The sequence below is a fragment of the Talpa occidentalis genome, unplaced genomic scaffold (genome assembly GCF_014898055.3).
Source record: "Talpa occidentalis isolate TD23 unplaced genomic scaffold, MPIMG_talOcc4v2.1 talOcc4.7, whole genome shotgun sequence".
NCBI lineage: Eukaryota > Metazoa > Chordata > Mammalia > Eulipotyphla > Talpidae > Talpa > Talpa occidentalis.
Window position 1 is genome coordinate 8,213,484 of NW_023605083.1, and position 17,600 is coordinate 8,231,083.

Sequence of the window (17,600 nt, forward strand, 5' to 3'; positions counted from 1 at the left end):
AAATTGAACTTTAGCAAAATGAAGATCTTTTGCTCATCAAAAGATATTCTTTTTTAAAAAAATTTTTTTTAAATTAATTTATTTATACAAGCACTGGGTACAGTCAGAAGTGCGGGAGGGTGAGAGAATTCACCAGAGCCGGAGCGGGGAGCAGAACAGGCAGAAGGACCAAAGTACACTGCTGAGGGGAGCAGCAGGCATGGCTGGAGAGGTCTGCGTGCCATGTGGGACCCTCGCCCGGCAGCCAGAGATTGAGCCGGCGCTGCAGAGGCTGCGGGCAGCTTCACAAACCAGCATTCAACTGCTGGGCCACCCGGGAGGCCCAAAAGATATTCTTTAAGAAAAGGAAGACGCAAGCCTCAGACTTCTAAAAAACTCACACATCTAATCAGTTCTGTTTCTACTGCTGCCTTCATGTCTAATATATAAACCGTATAGACTTGATATAGAAGTTCTTATAATTCAGTAAAACAGTCCAATGAGTAATAGTCAAAAGAGTTGAGCAGACATTTTATCAAAGAAGATACAAGCATATGAAAAGATAAATTAGGAAAATGCAAATTAAAACTATTCTGATAAAGCCTTTTATACAACCAATAGAAAGTTTAAAGTTAAAAAGATTGATGATATCAAGTGTTGGTGATGGCCCATGGGGCACCTGGACCCCTCATGTATTCTGAGAGACAGAATGGAGTGTCCCGACCACATTTTACTTGGAACCAGAGCTTTTAGATGTCTTTATATTTGCCTGACTGTGCATTAAAACTCTTTGACTGTGGGAATATATATCTGTTGTCAGTTCTGGAAAATTTTCAGTGTAAGAATTAAGTGAAGATGGGGACCCTAGAAAGTGAATAGAACATTGAAACCAACTTCTAGAACTTCTGAAACCAGCTATTGATTGTGCCCTGTTGTCTTCTAGAACATTGATTTGTCTTACATTAAACTTTCTATGTCTATTTTCTGTGTCTTTTGCTTTTTTTATATTTTCTGTCTCTTTTGGAACAATTAATACTGTAATTTCTGTAAATTCCCTAATTTTCTGTGGTTATATATTTTCTACTCTAAGTCAGCCATTGATTTATTCTTTTTCTGAGAAAGTTTGTTCTTTTTTAAACTTTTCTTGATCATGTCATACTTTCTTACTCTTCACCCATTTTTAGTCCCTTTTATTTCTTAAAGGCTTATTACATATTTATTCTGTATTTTATCTGCTAATTCCAATATCTGAAGATTTTGAAAGTCTGATCTGCCATCTGATATTTCTGAGGTTCTTATTTGTGGGTTTGGTTTTCCTGAGGGCTTTCTAATTTTTGTCCATGATGAGCTCATATGTCTTAGAATTTTTGTGAGAATTTTTTTTTTTTGAGGCCGATACTGAAGTGAATTTTCCAGAGAAGTTTACATATTCCTTCACTAAAAGTGTGGTCACTTTTAGTTTGTGACCAGTTGAACTTAAATTCTTGGGTTGAGGGTTTTTTTGACCATCCAGAAACAATCCCTTGTGAAGGCCAGCTTGTGGTTGAACTTGCGGGAAGATTTTCCTTTCTCTGGGCCAAATTTGGAGACTGGTGGTTTTCATTATAGTTCCTGAGATGTGTATGTGTGTAGATGGGTTTCTGTCTTGATTAACTTTGAATCCTGATTTGTCAGGGAGGGGTGTTCATTATACTTTCCACCTTAATCTGGACCTTAGTATTGTCTTGTGTTATTGAACCCCCTTGAATTGGGAGAATGAAACTTGCACTGCTCTTTGGAAATTCCACCAGGAGAAAGGTAGTTATTATGTTTTGCTTACCCTGTTGGATTCATATCTTCACTGAGTTCTTTGTTGGAATCTTCCTTATTTTTTTTCAAGCTCATCAGTATATTTACTTGAGAGGACGAAAGCAATTCCATTATTTATAATTGTTTTCAATGGCAGATCAGAAGAGAACTTAGCTAGTCATGTTGCCAAACATTACATTTGCAGTTACAATTTTTCCCAAGTTTCAATACGGCTGATTTAGTTGCTACTTGGCAGACTTTACATGAACATTTATACCTTTGTACTTTCTCAGGTGGTTTCCCCTGCTTAAAATCTCTCCCTTCCCCATATAGCCAAGTCCTGGTCATACTGCAGTGTTCACTTCAAATTTCACCTATGATCCTTCTCTTGAATGTCCTAGCTCGGTAGTTTCCAAATATTTGGAATATTTGTACCAATATATAAGTTTTGTGGAACCACATAAAAATGATCATCTCAAGTCACTGTTATTTTTGCAAGGATATTAAAGTTTTATATCCAAAAGCAAGAGGAAATGATCAGATCAAAGATAGTTTTAAAAATTGAAAAAAGTATCATTATGTGAAAAATGCACTGAACTGTCCTCTTTTCTTCCCTCTCATTTTGCTGTGGATTGGAAAGATCCTCATTGCCTATTGTCCACGGATAATCAGACCCCTGGCCTTAGCCCAGAGTGAGGTCTTTAACTTGCAAAACAGCATTTTCTTTTACCAATGGTATGGCGCTTGTCGTGTATTTCTCATGGCAGCTCACGTTTGACTGTTTACCTTTACATTTTATGTTTTATTTCCTTGACTAGTTGTAAGCTCCTTAGGAGCCATTATATGTATGTATTTAGATTACTCATAAATATGTGTTGAGTGAGTTAAATTTAGATGCCTCAGATAATAGTTGAAACCTAGAAATATTTATAGAGCACACATTTGAGTATATCACAGCTCAGAATGTTTATTCTCAAGGAAAAAGAAGTTTTAATATGAATCATGAGTCTCTTACTCATCTCTCTCTTCTGCTCCTCAGGGAAATTCATTCAGTTAACAAACTTACTGAGTGCTTGTAAAAAGCCAGGCCTTTTGTTAGGGGTTTGAGAATACAGAGTGAAACAAGCTACCTAGTCCAGTGGGTAATATGTCTATGTAGGTAGAAAACATAGAATATCATCTGGGGAGCCTTATACTAGAGGCTTGAAACAAGTCGTGTGACAATTCAGGATAGCAAATGTGTTTTGTAAGGGAGTCAGCGAAGCCTCCAGAGAGGGGGCGGCATTTGTTCATTCATTCCACAAATATCTCTTAAGTGCCTCCTACTTGCCAAGCATTGTTGTAGATGCATCTTGAATGAATCAGACACTGTTTGGAGATAGAGCACATTTTAGAGATCAAGAACATACCCTTTGAAGTAGAAACAGACCTGGATTTGAGTACATACACTGCCATTTACTAGATGTTTGTCCTTGGGCAAACTATTTAATTTCTACAAGACTGTTTTGTAAAAGCCACAACACTGCCTTCGTCATAGTATTGTCATATCAATGAAATGAGGTGTGGTACACAGTGCCCAGCCTTCTGAAATAGCTCAATAAATAGTAAATGTGCATACAAGACAGAGGGGCTGCTTGAGTTCTGGTGAAAAGCTCCATGTGACTGTAATGTCGGGTATGTGTGAGTGTTGGTAGGAGATACTAGCAGAAGAGACCAAAGGGTCTAACTGAGGCCGAGTTGCAAACAACCTTGCATGTCATGCCAATGAGTATATTTTTATTCTTGAATGCACTTGGAGATTTATATTTTGTCTTTATTTTTCCTAAAGGTGCCCTAAGTCTAAAGCATAGATTGTGGATACCATTCGGCAAAGGAGTGCATGGAGAAATTCCCAGAAAGATTAGACGGGAATGAAAAAATTGTCCACAAAAGAGAAAGCATGAAATTATCTTAATGTTAACTGTAAATTCTTTTCTACATAGGTGATCATGTTGTCTGCAAATAGAAACATTTTTATTTCTTTTTTTCCACTCCATATGTGTTTTATTTATTTCTTGCCCTAAGATCTCTAGAGTGATGGAGAAATGTTGTAAGGATGGATATTCTTGCCTTGTTCAATCCTGGAGGGAGAGTAGTCAGTCTTTTACCATTAAAGATAATGTTAACTATGTTTTTTGTATTTGTCTCTTTATCAGATTGAGGAAGATTCCTTTTATTCCTGGTTTTCAGTTTTTATCATTAATGAGGTTGAATTTTATGAAATACTTCTTCTATATCAATTGATATAACTGATTTTTCTTTGCCTATTAATAGGGGGTAGACTACATTAGGTTGATTTTCCAACGTTGAGTTATCCTTGCATTCCCCGAATAAACCCCATTTGGTCCTGGTATACATTGTTGAAGTCTATCTACCAACATTTTGTTAAGGATATTTGGATATGATATAGTTGACTATATGTGTGTGGGATTTCTTAATTTTGATACTCTATCTGGTTTTGGTTTTGGTGTGAGTGTAATATTGGCCATGTAAAATGAGTTGGAAAGTAGCTCCTCCTTTTTGTGTTTTCTGGAAGTCATTATAGGGAATTGTTATTAATTCTTCTTGAAATATTTAGTGGAATTCTCCGAGAAATCATCTGCATCTCTTGAGATCTTTTCCTATTTAGTCCATGTAGTTGCCATTTCTGGTGTTCTTCATTTCTTGGGATAGGTCCATATTTCCATCTGGCACTATTTCTCTCTCTCTAAAGAACTTTTAACTGATGGTAGCGCAGGCCTGCTGGTGATGATTTCTTTCAGAATTTGTCATGTCTGAAAAGTCTTTATTTTGCTTTCATTTTTGAAGTACCCTTGGGAATAGAAGTCTAGGTTGTCAGTTTTTTCTTTAAGTACTTAGATGATACTGCTTTACTGGTGTCTCATTTGCGTTTTGACAAGAAATCTACTGTCATTGTAATCTTTGTTTCTCTGGATATTCTTGTTCTCCTTTTAGGATTTTTGAATGTTTTTTGTTCTCCTTTTAGGATTTTCTCTTTCTTACTGATTTTGAACAATTTGATTATGATGTTCCAGATTTCTCCATGTTTTTTGAGCCTTATGGATATGTGTATTTAGTTTTTATCAAATTTAGAAAGTTTTGACCATTATTTCCCTTAAATATTTTTCTGTTCCCTTTGTCCACTAGTCTTTGCTTCTGCTAAGTTTACTCTGCAGTTAATCCCAGTAGTACATTTTTCATCTCATGCATTATAGTTTTTGTCTCTAGAATTCAGCCTGGTCCAGGGCCTCCCTGGTGGCACAGGGGTTAAAGACACAGTGCTATTAAGCTATTGCCAGCCACTGCAGCTTGAGTTCGATTGCCAGCCAGGGAGCTAACCCACATGGCACAGCAGACCTCTCCTGCCTTGCCCACTGCTCCCTTCAGCAGTGTATTCAATAGATCTGCCTGTTCTGCTCCCCACTCTGTCTCTGGTGAATCCTCTCTCTGTCCCCCTCACCTCTGGTCTATACCCCAGTTCTTTTTTTTATATTTATTTATGCATACAAGAATGGGGTACAGGCCAGAGGTGTGGGGGTGAGAGGATTCATCAGAGGCAGAATGGGGAACAGAATAGGCAGGTTGACTGAAATACACTGCTGAGGGGAGCAGCAGGTGAGTCAGGAGAGGTCTGCTGCACCATGTGGGTATCTCCCTGGTTGGGGATTGAACTCATGCTGCAATGGCTGCCAGTTACTTCATGGGTTGCATTTTAACCCCTTGCACCAGGGAGGCCCTACAACCCAGTTCTTGTGTACATAAATAAATAAGTCTTAAAAAAAGGAAATTCAGCTGGGTCTATTTGACTATCCTGTCTTTTACTTTTTGAACACATGGACTGTAGCTATTACTGTTTGAATGTCCTGTCTGCTAATGCTAACACCTATGTCAGTTTCTGGTTGTCTTTAATGGATTTTTTTCTTATCATTATGCTTTGTATTTCCTGATTCTCTTCAGGACTGGTAAGTTCTGATGACTGACAAACATGTGTTTTACTTGTTGAGTTCTAGATGTTTTTGTATTATTATAAATGTTCTTGGGTTACTTTTTTAAATTTTTTATACATATTTATTTATTTATTTAATTTACATTTTATTTTTATATTCCCCATACAATTACAACCCCCTTATTTTTACCTCAAGCCCCCCTTTCCCTGCCCCCACCCCCATAGAGTGTCTCTTATTCATAGTTATTTGTTGATTTTGATATTTTCTTTCTTATAGTTATTCTTTTTCCTGGTCCCTTATTTAAGTTTTCTAGATTCCTGCTATGAGTGAGACCATCCGGTATTTTTCTTTTTCTTTCTGGCTTATTTCGCTGAGCATGATCCCTTCCAGCGCCATCCATGTTGCTGCAAATTGCATGTGTTTATCTTTTTTGAATGCTGAGTAATATTCCATGGTGTATATGTACCACATCTTCTTGATCCAGTCATCTATTTTTGGACATTTGGGTTGTTTCCAAAGCTTAGCTATTGTAAATAGTGCTGCTATAAACATAGGTGCAATGGCGTGCATCTACAATTTGCCTTAAAAGTAACTGCAGCAACCTTGGTTCTTGGGTTACTTTTATTTATTTATTTATTTATTTATTTATTTATTTTTAAAAGATTTATTTATTTATTCATACAAGCACTGGGTACAGTCAGAAGCGTGGGAGGGTGAGAGAAGCGTGGGAGCCAGAGAAGGGAACAGAACAGGCAGAGTGACGAAATACACTGCTGAGGGGAGCAGCGGGTGTGGCAGGAGAGGTCTGTCGAACCATGTGGGACCCTCGCCGGTGGCCGGGGATCGAACCGGCGCTGCAGAGGCTGTGGGCAGCTTCACAGCCCAGCGCTCAACCGCTGCGCCACCAAGGGAGGCCCTCTTGGGTTACTTTTTTTTTTTTTTTTTTTTTTTTGTGCCTCTTGGGTTACTTTTAAAGCAAATTATAAATGCATGCCATTTTCTTCCCTGTTCAGGGATTGTTGTGGATATCTTGAAAGCTCTTCTTCTACATATTTTGTTGGTTAAGTTACTGTGAAAGAGTTTGATTCTCTTGAGTCTTCCTTTTAAGATTTGTTAGTTGGAAGTGAAGCAGTGCTCAGTCTAAGGTTAAGAATGTCCCCTTGCTAAGGTAATACACTACTATGTACTCTATCCAACGTGCTGCGAATCATGAGTTTTTCTGTCCTGGCTGATGGAGACAGGCATTATATCTGGCTGTGTGTGAATACCAGGTGCTGCTGCCTTTCACCTTTCCTTTCCTAGTGGTTCTTTTTCCATCTTAGGCCCTCACACACATGCTTGGGCTGATCAGTACTTAAGCTATGTACTCAAGGAGCGTTTTTTCAGATTTCTGGAGTTCTCTCTCTGCAGCTTTCTCTTCTCCTGTAAGTACTCTGCTGCAACACTAACTGCCATGGTCTCCCTGAACTCTCAGCTTTGACTCCTCAACTCTCAAGGTGTCTGCTGGGCTTTGCTTGAGTTCCTGTTTGTTTTCGGTCTCTTGGGCTCTCTGTGCTTTGGGCACAGAGATCTCCAGTATCTTGAAAAACACTGTGTATGTATGTTATATTCATTAAATTGGGGAATAGTTTCTTGAGTTTTACCCTTCACTTAGTAAATCAGTCTTCAGTTGTGGAGTCTGGGATGCTGACTTTTTAGAAGCTTTTTTAGAAGCTTTAGAACTCTCTGGTGATACTGACATCTATGCTGAGAAATCACCAAGGTTTAAATGCTATTTTCAGACCAAGAACTAAGTGAAATGGGAACCCCAAAAGTAAATAGAGCATTAAAATCAGCTTTCTAAAACCAGCTGTTTATGGTGCCCCACTCCTTTCCAGAGTATTGACTTGTCTTCTATTTTCTATCTCTCTTCTGTGTCTTTTGCTTTTTTGGTATTTCCTTTCTTTCCAAACACTTAACTATATAATTTCTGTATGTTGATCAAGAAGATACACACATGACAGGCTTATGGGAAAGATGCTCCATATTATGTGTCATCTGGGAGATACAAGTTAAAACAACAATGAGATACCACATTTAGTAGGATGTCCAAAATCCAGAGCACCACATTTTGGTGAGAATGCGGAGCAAGAGGAACTCTCACTCAGCCTAGTGGAATGCTAAATGGTATAGCCACTTTGGAAGATGGTTGGTGGCTTCTTATAAAAGTAAGCAAAGTGTTGCCATACAGTTGCCAAGTGTAGAAGCAACTAAGATATTCTTCTGATATTTAGTCTGGGGTTCTTCCCAGGGAGCCACACCGTTCCTGTGAGAACATCTGGGCAGGCAACAGGTCAGGAAAATGAAACCACCATCCATTTTGTATTAAGCAGTTTTTTTTTTTTTTGAACAACCAGAACCTTACAGAAAAGTTGGTGGTATCATATAAGGAACTTGGGGAAAAAAAAAAAACAATTTAAAGTCAAGGGCTGATCTGAAGCCCGATCACCCTGGAAAGTTTCATTGCTTTTTCTGCCGACCAGGCCGTGACACCTCAGACTCCATTCAGGTTTCAGTCGCTGTCCCAGTAATGCCCATTATAGCACAGGAAACCCCTTCACCATCACATCGCATTTCGTCATTGCGTATCTGTGGTGTCTTCTATCTGGAGGAGATCTTCTGTCTTTCCTTGATTTTCATGACCTTGACACTTTGGACGTTAGACCAGATATTTTTAGAAGGTCCTGTCATTTGAGTCTGCCGGGTGTCCCCTCCAGAGGAGATTCAGTGTGCGCATCTCTGACAGGAATGTCATCAAGTGTTGCGAGCGCCCCCACTTGCAGAGCGGCAGCCTGATCCGTGGCCCGAGAAGATCAACCCGATGACTCGGTGGTGGTCGTTTTTATCAAACTACACTGAAAAGTTACTTCCCTCCCCTTTGCAATGAGTGTTTTGTGAGAAGGAACTTTGAAGCTATATAAATGCTCCATTTCTCATTAAAATTTTGATTTGCTTGCTTATTTGTAGCATTGTGGACTCTAGGTTTCTGTTAGTTGATGGTTTTGATGCTCAGATTACAGCAGATCAGCTCCGTGGGAGCCTCACAACCTGTCTCCTGTGTCCTCTTGACGTGTCCCCACCATTCTTGGGGCACTTCTGTGCTTTCTGACACAGTAAGATGTTCCAGGCTCATCTTCTTGGGGGTCAACTTCTCCTAGAAGCCCTGGCTTCTTTTAGAGGAGAATTTATTTAGAAGCCCAGGTCTGGTTGCTGGGTGTGGGTGCTGTCTTTGGGTGCTGCCGCTGCCAAGTTCTCTCAGTGGGAAGAGCCTGGGAATATGTGTGTATGATGTCAGGTTACACTGACATTTTATTTCTCTGCATAGTTATTGAAAATCTGGAGGTCACGCTCCTATTTCCAATTGGAATTCAACTCCATAGAATTCATTCTGGTTTCCCGCTAATTTCAGCCGTGAGGAAGCAGGCCTTCCTTACTGCTCTTGGTCTCGTGTTAGATTTGGCCTGGTACTCTCTCACCCCCCAGCCCATGGAGATGCTCTCCTTTTGCCTTGCTTTCCTGGGGCCCCAGAGCCTATCTGGATGGCCTGGCGTGCCGCTCCCTTGCCCACTGCCCTGTGGATGGCCTGTGAGGACTCTGGCTCTGTATCACACTGGGCAAGCCACCTCCCACTCCACATGGTCAGCCCTGCATACCTGCTCAGGTGTGCACTCCCCACTGCTTTGTCATGCTCCTCACCCTCTTAGGCTCTGATACCCAGGTTGTGCTGCCCCTCCAGGGTTACCCTCCTTTGCTGCTTGTGTTTCAGCATTCTAGGCCTGGACGCCCTGGGCCATGCAGGCCCTTTTCACCCCACTGAGGAGCTGACTCCCCATGCTGGGCTGTTCCTCCTGCAGCCTTCCTCATCCATTTGGATTAGACATACATGGTATTGCCAGGCCACCCTTTGGCATGGACATCCTTCTGTCCCACTCACAATCTGACATCCCTTGTCAGAAATACCCCTTTGTGAGCCCATTTTTCTCACCCTGCTCAGGTTCTGCCACCCCACTCTGGGCCATTGCCAGCAAGGACACCTACCTTGCTCTGCCCACATCAGAGCATTAAGACTAAGTTGCTCAGAAAGAGCAGAGGAAAGCTAAGGAAGGGGGGCTTTGAAATATTTTTGTGGAGAAAATTTCAGTGGTGAACTAGATATAATCTTTGCCAATGCTGAGAGTGGTGGAGAGGCTAGGTTCAGCACCGTGACTCTCTGTGTCCTTATGAATCTGATCCTGAGAGCATTGGAAATGAAAAGTCAAATGTAAAATCTTGAAATGACTTGGATAATAACACAGCTAAGTTAATCATATTCTAACAAGTCTCAGCAATGACCGCATTCTTCTCTGGAGGTGTTAACTTGTTAGGGCCAAAAAGCACCCTCTGATAAAGCACTTGCAGTCTGAAAAAATGGCTTCCACTTCAGAGTTTGCTGAAAGAAATGGAGACTTGCTGGAAATAACTAACACTTCCTTTTTGCTTGTTGGCCCAGTTTAAAGGAATCTGTGTTTCTTAGCTGCTGTTTGCTAGCATGTTCTAAAATGTATAAAGTTCCTTTTGATGATGTTGTCAACTTTAAGATAGGTTAGTTGGTCTGACTTTTGAAATATACCCCAGTCCTCTTCAGCATCCAAGTATGTGGCTAAAACTGGGCTATAGTGAAATCATCAGTCTTAGCGAATCAGCTGCTATTTTTCTTGACCAATACTTAGCTGGTTTGAAAGGTTGATGGGTGTGAATGAGGAAGGGGTCCTAACACTTCGTTTCAGGTCTGTAGTTGTAAATGCTACTTGAAGAGCAAGGGCCTAGCTTCTGTGCTGGTTACCGTGAGCACCAAAGATTCATTTTATGGGGCATTATTGTTACATGTTTCGCCTAATCTTATATGTTGTAATTGAAGCAAAGGAGACCCTAATTGAAAGCTGATGATCCAGCTGCGTGATCAATAGCGTGATGCCCTTTTAAAAAAATTAAGCTTGCCTGCTGCCTGAATATTGTCAAAGCCTTTGTGTGTCTCCCGACTTCAAGCTGAGTGTACTTAATCATTCTGAGAACATGGCCCTGAGCACTGAGCATGGCCCTTCCCGCAAGTCACTGTGAATTGTGTTCAGAAGAGCTGTGTTGAACAGAAACACTCCCGTGGCTCAGTCTCCGGCTTCATTCTCCCAGAAGCAACGATGGGGCAGACCTCCCGCTTCTCCAACACATTTGAGTTGTTTGTGTGTCGTTTTCCAGCATTGAAGAACTGAAGTGGTTGTCTGCAGGTGTGACTTATTGATACCTTGCTCTAAAGGAAAACATATTTAAAGAGCAACAGTGAGGTGTAAGCAGTGTATAATCAGTAAATTACCTCTTGTCAGAGAAAGAAGCTGTTACTGAGAGCTGGAAACTATGTGCCAGGTGTTGGAGAAAAACTCATTTATCCAATAGTGACTGTGACTTGGGTTGTAAGAAGACAAGTGGGCCCTCAAGGAGCAGCCAGTCGAGTGGGGCTGACAGCTCTTTCATCAGAGAGACACTGGTGGGTTTCCACCTTAGTTGTGCATTGGAATACTTTCTCAAAAAAAAAAAAAAAATTCCTGGAGATCCCGATTGAATTGTTTTGGCAGTGTGGCCTGGACATTGGGACTTTTAAAGGTAATTGTAATTGCGTTGGGATGGAATGTGCTAAGAGTCACAAAACTGGGGCGACTTGGGAGCATAGAGGAGGCTACTTAACCCAGGCAGGGCTCTGAGTGTGGGGCATGGGAATACTTCCTAGAGAGGAGGAAAGGCCTGAACTGAGGCTTGATGAATGAATTTGTCAACTCCAAAGGACTAGAAAGACAGCTCCTTGCAGAAGGACCCCTGAATAATGTAGATATCAGAGTGGTTAGATTCCAGGCATCCATGCTACTCCAACTACTTCCTCATTTTGACTTTGACCAATTTATTTTCGGAGAGTCAGTGTCCCTGTCTCTAAACTGGGGCTTGAGAGTATTTATCTCTTAGGCTTGTTGAAGAGTAACTGAACTGATGTATGTGAAGTACTTCTGACTGTGCCTGGCACCTAGGAAACAGTGGTAGAAGGCTGGGGACGATGCTGTTATTAGAGAATTGGCTTGTGCACAGAGCTGCCAGTAGTTCTGTGTGATTGGATCTTAGGGTGCAAGACTGCAGGAGAGTGAGGGTGGGTGGGTGGCAAAAAGATGCTTGGTAGGTGGCATGGCTCCAAGTCATGGAGGTTTAAGAGTATAAAGCAATTAAGAATGGTATCTCATGGCAGAACCAGGACATTTCCATGGTAATATGTTAAGATATATCATGAAGTATTCTGGAAAAACTTGGGTCCATATTGGAAAATTGGCTCTGAATATGGTATTCTCAGCATTATTACGTGTACTGAATTAGCAGTGAGTGTTAATAGGACAGAAATAGGATTTTTCATTTCCTTTAGCCAAGTGGTTAAAAATATTGCACATCTTGAAGAGTAATGGAGGCAATAAGCAATCTCAAGGTAGTCCCAGAGATTTTTCTGGAAATTGCTACAGTCTCAATTGTTTATAGGCTTAAGGAAAATATTAAGAGTTGCTTGACCATTTGCATCTAGAGGAGACATTTTTAAGTTTATATTTTGATTTGCAGAGAAATAGAAAATGATTCCATCTGCATTGGCTCCACCAGCCCTTAAAATAACTTATGTATATTTGTTGGTGTGTTATATAACTTGTCACAACATTAGTCACCACTTCTTCCATAAGGCAACATGTAAAAGATCATGGATGAGCATGATTATAACTCATAATTATAATCCAATTTGTTCTCAGTTTCTAGTCAGCTTTTTTTTTTTTCTTTTTTTCTTTAAAAGGGGCTGTCAATCTTCGGCTTCATATAATAGAACTCTGGCAGCTACTTGCACTGAGTTAAAAACTTAGGTAACTTTATTATTAATCATTCGAGCAAGGCAGAAAACTATGGATAGCAGTAGAAGGAGAGGATAAATTTCATTGCAAATGCCTTTTTTCTTTGAAATCTGTCTTTCATTACAAAAGTACCGGGTGGATTCTTGAGGTATACCTTATGTGTAGTTTATGTGGTATGTGATAGATTATTTGGAAGAATAATTCTAATTAACTAGATCAGTGGTCTTCAAAGTGTGGTCATACGTTAGTCCAGCAGCATCAGTGTTATCTGGGCACCTGTTCCTTAATTCGTTTTACCGAATATTTATTGGATACTGGCTGCATGCCAGACACTCTTCGGGTACCTGGGAAACACTAGTGGGTCTAATAGGCAGGACCTTTGATCCCCTGCAGCTTCCATTTAGCAGAGGGAGACTGGCACTGCACAGGATTGTGATTAGTACGATGTGGATGATAAAAACTCGATGGTGGAGCATGCCAGGGGAGCCCTATCTGAGGAGGTTAAGTATAAGCTGAGTTTTGAATGTCAGGAAAGGCCACCTCTATGCAGATCAATACAAAGGATTGTAAGGTAGGAATGACAAACGAGATTGGCAGAGTGCATGGGCAAGGGAAGAGGTAGGAAATGAAATGAGAGAGGTAGGCCGAAGCCAGGACTTGTAAGATCTTCTAAGGACTTCCCCCCCCCCCATTTGTCTTTTAACTATGGTGAAATACATGTAACCTAAAAGTTACAAGTGTACAGTTCAGTAGCATTAAGTATATTTGTACTGATGTGCAATCATCACTGTCACAAAGTCCAAGTATCACCCAGGCTTCAGGAAGAATGGTGTATGGGCCACTAAGTTGAAATCTGACTGTGGAAGGGCCACGGAGGAAGCAGCGAGGCTAGTCAGGAGGGTACGGAATAAGTCAGGGGAGATGAAGGTGATCTGTCAAGAATGGTAGGGCTGGGGATACTGAGAAGCATCAAGATACTGGGTATATTTTGATGCTTACATCAACAGGATTTGCTGGTTGGTTGACTAGAGCATGTAAGTGATTGTGGCAGATAAAGCAGAGAAGAGTCAAGGGTGGTGCCATGTCTTTTGGGTCTGAATAACTAGTGGGTCTTAGAAGATGCAGGTTTGAGGAAGAAAAGCACCTTTAAATTAGAAGTGCTTCTTCAATATCTAGGAGGCTCTGCTGAGTGGGCAGTCAGATACGGGAATCTAGAGTCAGGGAAGAAATTAGGTTGGACATGACTTTGGGGCTTGTCAGGATTTGCACGGTGATTCAAGCCATGAGACTGGATGAGATCATCTGAATCGTGAGTGTGGAGGGGAGAGGCCCAGGACTAAGTGGGAGGGCAGGGGAGCTTGCAGCAGGAGGAGCTAGCAGAGGAGCAGCCAGAAGGTGGGGAAAGAAGCAGTAGAGAGTGACATCTTGGAATGCCAGGCAAGAACGTGTTTCAAGGAGGGCAAATGGCTCAACTGTGTCAAATGCTGCTGAGAAGAAAGATGAGCACTGAGAATTGACCTTGCAGCACAGTTTAACAAGGTGGAGGGCACTGGTGATTGTGGCAAGTTGTCTAGTAATGTGTATGTGGAGGCGGGGAGCAGGGGGTGCAGAAGCCTGGTTGAAGTGTGTTAGAGAAAGGGAGAACAGAAGCAGAGACAGTGACAGTGTTAGGACATTCTTCATGCGGAGATGACAGGTCTATACAAAATAACAGCGGCACAGCTCAATGTGTCAAGCTTCAGTGTTTGAAACTTTGGTATGGAGCATGTTTGCTTGCTGATATTTTATTATTAATTCAGTTTTTTAAAATGGGTGAACATTTGAAAGTGGAAATTTGGGCACAAGATGCATGAAGCTCAGAAGTACTGCCATGGAGTCCGAAGGGCCCACAGGACACATCTTAAAAGCCCTTATCTCAACCCAGGGGGATGAAATTCTGAGATGAAATTCAGCCAGTTGCGAAATAAGGTTAAGAAAGATAATTTTAGGCCTTAGAGGTACTCTTCCTGGTGTTCTTCAGATAACCTTAGAACATTCCTTTCTTCCATCAGACTCTACTTTGAGAACATTTGCATGAAGGGGATGTTTCCATTTGGTATTTTCCACGATTCATTGGCCAAAGTATACTGACCTATTGCAGGAAAAAAAAAAAAAAAAGCGCCAAAAATGTTAACACTCTTAGAATCTCAGGTTACTTTATCTCCCTTTTTAAGTAAGATACTCTGACTTAATATCTGGTTTTCAAATTCTTTGTGGGAAGATTTACTTAAATACCTTGCATTTTGGAACAGCCAACTCTTTTCATTGTAGGTCCTTATATAAAGCAAAAGCCATATCTCTTCAGTGAAGAAATGATGACCCTTTACAGGAGACCATTTACAAGATCCCTGATTAACAAAACACCCATTGTTCTTTCTACTCTTAAGAAGTAGCAGTATTACTCTTTTATTAAATCTAAGGTGCCATTACTTAGCATTACACTATTATTTTATGAATTACTAAGAAAGAAAAAAATTCTACCATTTAAAGGGAAAGATGCTATAGATTATAAGAGATGTAAACATGCGGGTGGGGAGGGGAAGTTCATCTTCGAATCTATGAAACACAAAATGGAGTGCCAGAAGGTGTGAATTCTGGTTCTGGCCGTGTTTCTAACTAGCTGCAGGACAATATACGAGACACTTAGAATCTCGGTCTCAGGCTCATCCCGTAAAGGATGGTGAGGGAAATGCCTGATGTACCTACCTTGCAGGATTATAATGAGGTAAATGAGATAGCTGTTTTGAACAGTAGACTCCCCTTAGCCAATTCAAGGTATTTATTTGCATGAAATTTACCCTTAGTTCTGATTAGGCAACTCAAAGTTTTTTCCCTGATCTTTGTTGTCAGGTTTAAAATAGAATTCAGTTGCAGACATTTGAAGGTGTATTTTCTTCTGCTAAATGATTTTCATTTGATCCAGAAATATCTTTTAATTATAGTTTTAGAATCAAAGAGAAAATACCAAAATAATATATCCCTGATGTTCTCATCACTCAGCATTAATAGCTGTTAACGTTCTGTTTGTGCTGTAATCTTTTTAAAACTTATGAAATATTGATGACCATAAAAAGAAGAATACAATAGTGAACACTGATATACCTGCTAATGCAGGTGAAGCCCCCTCCATGGAAAGAGAGGCTCACATTTAGATTAGCAGCTGTCTTACAATAGCATGGTGAGGTACGACCCTGTTTTCAACCTACCCGATGAGCAAGTTAACTTCATCCTATGAATGTTTTCCTGGATATGAGGGAAAAGGTTCCTTTGTGCTAGTGTTGCCTTGGTTTGAGTTTCCTCAAAATTTTATCTTTGACTTTGTCAGTTATATCCCAGACATTAGGCCTAGGCAGCTTTTGTGTGTTGACTTTTAAATTTCACAGTAATTCTTCTGGTTAGGTGTTTTCACTTTATGGATGAGGAAAGGGTGGCTCGGAGAAGTGGAGTAACTTGTCCCAGATTCCACAGCCATTAGGTTGGGGGGCCAGTGATTTTAACTGGGTTTAGCTGCCTGATACCACAGCCTGCACGTCTGTCCCCTGCTGACTCACCCCTCGCCAATAACCACGATCTTTGTTTGTTGTAGGCAAAACCCAGAGTCCACGTTTGAAGTCTACGTTGAAGTGGCCTACCCCAGGACAGGCGCTGTTCTTTCAGGTATCACATGTGGGATTATGACGTGGCGTGGATGTTTTTGTGTGACATGACCAGTGCGCATGGGATGATGGGGGAATCTTCAGGACTGTTACTTATCTTTCATTGTGGTTCAGTGTCTTTCCCTTTTCTCTGTGCCCACGTCAACCTAGGGAAAGGAGAATGAGCACGGCGAGCAATTTAAATTACGTCACGACCATCGCAGGCTTGAAATAGGGCTTTATTCTTTGTCATCTCTGGGTCTTGTGTTATAGCTTTCATAGATGCCTGCCTGGAAATCAACTATTTAGTGTGAAATACAGTCCCCTTGCTAACGAGGAGGGCTTAGCATGAGATTACAAAATAATGTGCAGGGAAATCTCGGGCACTAAGCTGGAAGGAGATGTTTGCCATGGAGTTCATTTAGTAAATTTTATGTCTGCTAGTAAAGGAAGGTTGGAAATTAGTTGAAGGAAACCCCTCATCTGGTTTCAGCCCTCGGAGTGATTTGGACCTGTGTTCTTGGACAACAGGGTCTTGTGCAGCTGAGTAAATCATCGCTTGACCTAAAATCCTTCTTGGTTAATGAGAAAAAATAACCTTATGACTTAGTGTTTCTTTCCTTGGTGCCTAAGAGAGTGATTCATTTACCACAGGTGTGTCAGGGAGCAACTCTTTTTCTACACGCACAAACAGTTGTATGTATTATTTGATGTTTAGGGAGAGTAAATTTTCTTGGATTAGAATCTTGGAATAATTAGGATTTCAGTGATAGGTATGCCCTTAATTGACTATACAACCTTTCGTATATTTTCTCTGTATTTCACTATTTTAATTAGACTGTAATACTCAGAAAAATAACTCCCTTTTATTGAGTACCTGATGTTCTCTTGCTCTTAATGCCTGACATAGGTAGTTGGTCCTCCTTATAGTACAACCCTTAAAGACAGCTGGGTGGCATCTGCTTTATACCTGTGAGAAAATAGAATCTCAGACCTAGTAATTTACCAAGATCATATAGTTATGTGGTGGGATAGTCAAGATTTTTGGTTCAAGATTGTTTCACTCTGCTAAGTTGCCTTCTTGAGAACAGTGACCGTGTCGTACTTGTCTCTCCATGCATCTTCAGGGCTTTGCACAATGTCTTTGTTAATTTTTATTAACATATGACATTTGATAATATGAGTGAACTTCTCTTAATAGCAAGTGATCTTGCTGTGTGCTCCACTTTCAGGAT

General features: G+C 40.7%; 1 protein-coding gene across 6 annotated transcripts in view; it reads left to right on the top strand.

Moving 5' to 3' along the window:
- Positions 1 to 17,600, top strand: part of DENND1A (DENN domain containing 1A) — a 445,274-nt gene that overhangs the window by 20,970 nt on the left and 406,704 nt on the right. For all 6 annotated transcript variants that reach the window (XM_054689761.1, XM_054689763.1, XM_054689766.1 and 3 more), the window contains exon 2: positions 16,317 to 16,387. In XM_054689761.1, the coding sequence (XP_054545736.1) occupies positions 16,317 to 16,387 (71 nt within the window). The remainder of the gene's footprint in view (positions 1 to 16,316; positions 16,388 to 17,600) is intronic.